We start from the raw sequence: 6000 nt of genomic DNA on the forward strand, positions 1-6000 counted from the left end.
GCATGGTAAGATTGACGTAGAGGGACGGGTCAAATTAATCCCAACAAATTTCAGCATCCGGGATAACTCAATTTTGCCTTTATCAGATGAAGATCACTTCAGTGCCATTGTACAAAGCCGTTTCTCTCAAAGCACTGTGACAGAAGAGGGAGAAGAACATTGGAAGGAGACTTTTTAGGAGTCCACATTTTTTTCTTCAACTTTTTGCTTCCTTCATTCGTGCAGAAGGGAGAACCACCGCATTCAGCCATAGAGGGGCAACTATTTCAAAGCATCTCGAACCACAGGCAAATGGGTAAGCTTGCGTTAACATCGGCATGCTTCAGTGAAAGAAAGCTTATGGAAGCATAACCGTGCTTAACACGCCTGCATAACGCCAGAAATAACCATACAGTTGATTTCGGGTTGTAGATAAAGTGAACATATCCTTTTCCAGAACGAATGGAAGGATAGTTTACTCGACAGGCATGTCGTTTTTTCCCCGCGATATGCTAATGCAGTTTATTCATAATCAAGTTCATATTCAATGGTTGATTGATTTATTAAATAATTTATGTAAAGAATATTGAAATGAATTGACATAAAACTTCAAAAGTGTCAAAACTGTCACTAAGATCCAAGGTAAGTTAAATATCGGCTCCTGATGTGAATAGTAATAACAACTTGCATTAGCTCGCCATTTTGCATGGTTACATTTACTGTGCGAGTATGGAATGCATGAAAATAGTTTTGTCTGCTTTAATGATGGAATATGTTCATGTATTCCCTTTATTCCCTGCAGAGCAAACCTATGGCGAGGTGAATCAGTTGGGTGGTGTATTCGTCAATGGACGACCTCTGCCCAACGCCATACGACTACGGATAGTGGAGTTGGCCCAGCTTGGAATCAGACCGTGTGATATCAGTAGGCAACTTCGCGTCTCTCACGGCTGTGTGAGCAAGATATTAGCTCGGTACAGCGAAACGGGTTCCATTTTACCCGGTGCCATCGGGGGGAGCAAACCACGGGTTACCACACCGAATGTAGTGAAGAACATAAGGGATTACAAACAAGGTGACCCGGGTATCTTTGCCTGGGAGATCCGGGACAGGCTTCTAGCAGACGGAGTTTGTGACAAATACAACGTGCCGTCAGTCAGCTCCATTAGCCGGATTTTACGGAACAAGATTGGAAATCTTTCCCAGCCAAACCAGTATGAGAGCAGCAAGCAAGCCCCCACACAGGCCGGCCTCTCTTACAACCACATATACCCCTATTCATACCCCAATGCTATGTCACCCAATGGCAAAATGGGCAGCGGTCCCGGAGTACCCGTGCCGGCCGGGCATGTAAGTATATCAAGGGCCTGGCCGTCGGCGCACACTGTCACCAACATTCTGGGTATCAGGGCCTTCATGGATCATCAAGGTGCGTAATATTGAATCTATTTTCCACACACACAGTTGTAACCCATTTTCCAATAATTGTCCAAGTGCATTTGGGGTGACTGGCTCGAGCTATTGGACGTGCTGTTCATTATTTGTCCATGACGAATGATTTATAAATCATGTTTTGACGTGTGTTCATCAGGCAGGAAATTTGCCCTATAAATCTTTGTAGGGCTTGCTCTGTAGGCATGCTCACTGGCGCCTAGGCAAGCACCTTGCTTAGGCTACCTGTTAAAGCCTCTTCGTTCCCCGTGGGACCTAAGGTCACTCACTATAAGGTCCTACTCGTCATGTTCTTAGTGATGTGTTGCCTCTAGGCCCCAGATGGATTTTCGGCCATGGCTGCAGCGCTGCCATCAAGGAAACAAATGAAGTTAGCAAGTAGGCCTATAGCTATAGCATGTAGCATATTCGAAATAGCATAATTATGATACATGCTTGTACAATGATGCGATATAATAATAGATCATTTGATGTGGCATTGACAATTTATAATTGCTATAAACGTGTGATAGCCTTGTCCACATTTCCCCCTATAGATTCCTGACGAACAGCCTATAAAGTTATGGATTCAGAAACGAAAACAATAGGCCTTGCTGGATACGCACAATTACGCACAATTAGATGTATTGTTTTGATAGCATTTTAAGAAATGTATAATCAAATGTATGTATAACGGGCAATATTAATATTAAGTATAAAATGTAATTCAGGTCTCATTTAATATTTTACAGTTACTAAGGCTACAGGCTGCTTTCTTTATATTGGATCATTTGATAGGCCTAGTTATGAATATCAATAGATCAGAGACATTTTGACAGTTTCCCCCTAAGTGCAATTTGCTGTTTCCTAATCAGCTATTGCTGGAGCAGAGGGATATCCACCGAAAATGGAAGACTGGAGTAGTGTCAACAGAGCGACGTTTCCCTCGGCTCATGCAGTCAACGGAATCGACAAATCAGCCATTGATGCGGACATAAAATATGCACAGGTAAAAACAACAAGAACTCATATGAATGCAGAAGACTATTGCTGCGTTCTTTATCTGCAGAGAGACTGGGCTTGAAGTGTAGCCTAATATAGTGTGTATTGAAAGGCATTCATCTGTTAAATATAGGCTTGTTATTCGCAAGTTGTTTAAATGTTCCTCAAAATGTTCAACGTTTGCTCCTGCACTATTCAAAGAAGATTAATATGACATAGGTTGAATTGATATATACTGTATACACACTTATTTCATAGATGTGCAAATGTTTCGTTCTGGGAAACGTAAACCTGACATACTTTCTGTGGGTTTTTGCGTATTTTCTTGCAGCCTTCATCGACATTATCCAGTTATGTCCCTGCTTGTGCCTACTCACCTTCAAACCAGTACGGCGTTTATAGTGGGCCAGGTAGCTATGTGACCCCTGGGCACCCTTGGCAGTCCCAGAACTCGAGTTTGTCCCACCCAAGCAGCGGCATGACAATGCACGCGGGAGACATCCACTCTTCAATGCTGTTCAAACATCCATCGCGAGAAGGTAGGCCAGATCCTGTTTGATAGTGTTCTATTCTTATCACAACTGCGATGACTCAAGTTTAGCATAATTTGTAAATCACTGGCAGCTCACTCGTTTCCCTCCAAGTTTCCTTCATCTACGGCAAAAAACATCGCTATTTTAAGTTCAATAACAAGGTGTAAAATAACACAATGTGCATTTTTATATTTTTGTATCTTCTTTACATAGCCTATTTAAAAAAACACTTATTAGGCTACCATTAATCTAACAACTGTTGTCTAATTGTGGACATTAAATATCACATTATGTCACTGTCAAGCCCCACAATAATTATAATCATGAGTTATAATGGGGGACTCAAATGTATAGGGTATTAGTGCAAAAGCAATCTAGGCCTACATTTGCAAAGGGTCTCGATATTGTAGCAGCCTAAAATATTGATTTAGGCCTAATGGTGCGGACCTATAGTGTATATAAATCTATGTCAGATAAATTAGAATTATTTTAGCCTGAGATAGGCCTGAACCAAATGATCTCCACCATTATACATGTATTCTACTTATGCTTCGATTTAAACATGTTCTTATCCTTTTGATAGCTACTGTAGCCTATATTTTAATTTCAAATTAAATTATACAATTAAAAACATTCACTGTTCTAAAAAGTTAGTAATAGCCTACATATACAGATGATATGGTGTTGACGAAAATAATGCATGGGTATATTCGATGATGACTCGAGGTGTGAACCCAAGAAGACAAATGTGGAGGTTATATTGCAGAGTGTGACAAATGTTATCAGTAAATGAATTAATAGTGTACAATCTAAATGTCATGTGAAGTAAAAAAATAAATAAAATAAATCAATAAAAATACTCATAATTGCCTAAAATAATGTAGGAATAATTCAAATATGGTATCAAATGAATAGCCTTATAGCATAACATTGACTATTATGATTATTAATAACCTAGTTTGTATTTAAATGTTGCATGTAGTAGTCTAACTTTCAGGTCTGTATAGGCCTAAAATAAAATCATTTTGGTTTTTAATAAATATTGGCATTATTTTTTAGTTTTGCTGAAGTAAAGAGTAATGGCTTGTGTGCTATACAAACGTCTCCTGTTTGTGTTCTGCAGGAGACAGAAAGCCCCCCAGTCCCCTAAGCAAGCAACTGCAGCACGAGGCGTTGAGCAGTGTACACGGACTCGATCTCCCGACCTCATCCTCGTAACGCCAGGGAGCTCGTGCCGCAAACCGAGGACTCAAAACTCACAATAGGCCTATGTAAGGAGCTGCAGAGCCTTATCTAATTGAGGGAATTTCAAGAATTCAAACAGTAAGTGCAAGCACAATTTATGATTTGTTTGCCAAAGTGTTGACTATTGAATGGGCCCTTATAGCCTAACGCATGTGCATACAAATGTATCCAACTATAGATAGCCTCCAGTCGGTCTGTGGCCTTATGATTGTAAACTTATGAGGATGTTGAACTGTATTGGAGTCTCCTGTCCTCATGCAGCAGAGTTGGTGGTTGGTGGTTGTGTCGTCTTTTCATTGAACTACTTCATGTATATTTCTGTAAAAGACTGCAGGATTTAAATGCAATAATGTCTGTCATTGATGTTTCATTAAACAAGTTTGCTATAGTTGACAATGGAACTGTATCTTGTACACGCAGTAAATTATATTTTCTTAATTGGTTTCAAATCTGGTTTCTACAGACAAATTCAACGATGTGAACAAAGTGATACATTGTAAATGTAAAATAGCTAATTGCCAAAGCTTTAATTATATATTTTTATAAATCCATTGTAAATATTCTAAATAAAGGCATTGTAAAAGAGAACAGCTCCTGACAATATAAAAATGCTAAACAAATACTGCACACCATCTTTCTAAGTCAAATGTGTTTGCTTAGCGATTTAAAGCGCAGATATCGAATGCACTGGGTGTCACAGATCATTAGGAAGCTGTTAGAGGTAGCAATTAGATTTTGATATCAGCAAGATGGCCGAAGTTGATATGTAAAGTTATCGGTATGTATGAGGGAAATCACTGCGTATCATGCTGGGACAACGTGTAGGTGCTAATCTCTTTGCCCTCATGGGCGCTACCATGCTTCTGCGTTAATGGGTCTTACTGCTTTCGGCGCCTCCAGTGATGGTATCTTAGCTCCTTCTTCTGGGTACTTGCCATGAGGCAAATGAAATAACCAATCAAGTGCATGTGCATGTTCTTTTGCAATAGAGGCTGAGGGTGGGCACTCACACACACACACACTTAAGGGTTGGTACGACAATTCATACACTGCATACCATCACTGAAGGCGCCGAATGCAGTAAGTTATATTTACATTACCTACATAAATTGGGAACATACTTTGCAAATTGTGGAATAACAGTGACATTCTATAGCCTATGATTTGGGCAATACTTGTTTATTGTTATGTTTGTTGCATGGTGTGTTCAGGATTCAGTTTCCATAAGATATACTCTGCTGAAAGTCCCCGAATATGCGTGGTGTTGTGGGTATTGAATGTTGGGGATTTTGAAACAATCTGCAAAAATGCGATGTCATTATAGCCTGAAATGTACGAACATATAGACATTTGGTTCATCAGTTCCTTCACAGACTGATTCATTTGAGACATCTGGACATTATACATAAGCCTATGTTACATAACATGTCCACACAACCAGAACGGCTGTATCTGAAGGATTTGCAACAACTAGAACGGATGTCTCTGAAGGATTAGCATTCTCTCAAACTAACAATCAAAAGTATTTCAGGCCCAAGACCCCATTCAAAAGTCAGTGCATGCGTCTCACTCCAGCCATCTATTAAACACTGTACATGCCATAGGCTACATCCCATAAACTGTGCATTCCAATTCACAAAGTAAAACTTAGTTATTACATCGTAATTACATAGCCTGTATTTTTCATGCACCTCGAATTCAAACAATGATTAGTTATATTTCGATATAAATGCAAAAGTAGAATTTAAAGGGTTGTAATTTGAGTAGACAAGACATACATTGACCGACAATCAAAATGGGATAGACTTTA

The 6000-nt window shown here is 39.5% G+C and overlaps 1 protein-coding gene across 2 annotated transcripts; it reads left to right on the plus strand.

The window, feature by feature from the left end:
• Positions 1-50: 50 nt before the first annotated feature.
• LOC121538772 (paired box protein Pax-1) lies at positions 51-4578 on the plus strand. 2 transcript variants are annotated; one of them, XM_041846936.2, is made up of 5 exons: positions 51-295; positions 782-1408; positions 2286-2419; positions 2744-2951; positions 4076-4578. In XM_041846936.2, exons 1-5 carry the CDS (start codon positions 292-294, stop codon positions 4093-4095), a joined length of 993 nt encoding a protein of 330 aa, XP_041702870.1. In that variant the 5' UTR covers positions 51-291; the 3' UTR covers positions 4096-4578. The 2 variants fall into 2 exon arrangements, with proteins under 2 accessions (XP_041702870.1, XP_041702869.1); XM_041846935.2 differs by having other exon boundaries at positions 61-295; positions 4069-4578.
• Positions 4579-6000: the final 1422 nt, after the last annotated feature.

The sequence above is a fragment of the Coregonus clupeaformis genome, chromosome 25, assembly GCF_020615455.1.
Source record: "Coregonus clupeaformis isolate EN_2021a chromosome 25, ASM2061545v1, whole genome shotgun sequence".
NCBI classification, from domain to species: Eukaryota; Metazoa; Chordata; class Actinopteri; order Salmoniformes; family Salmonidae; genus Coregonus; species Coregonus clupeaformis.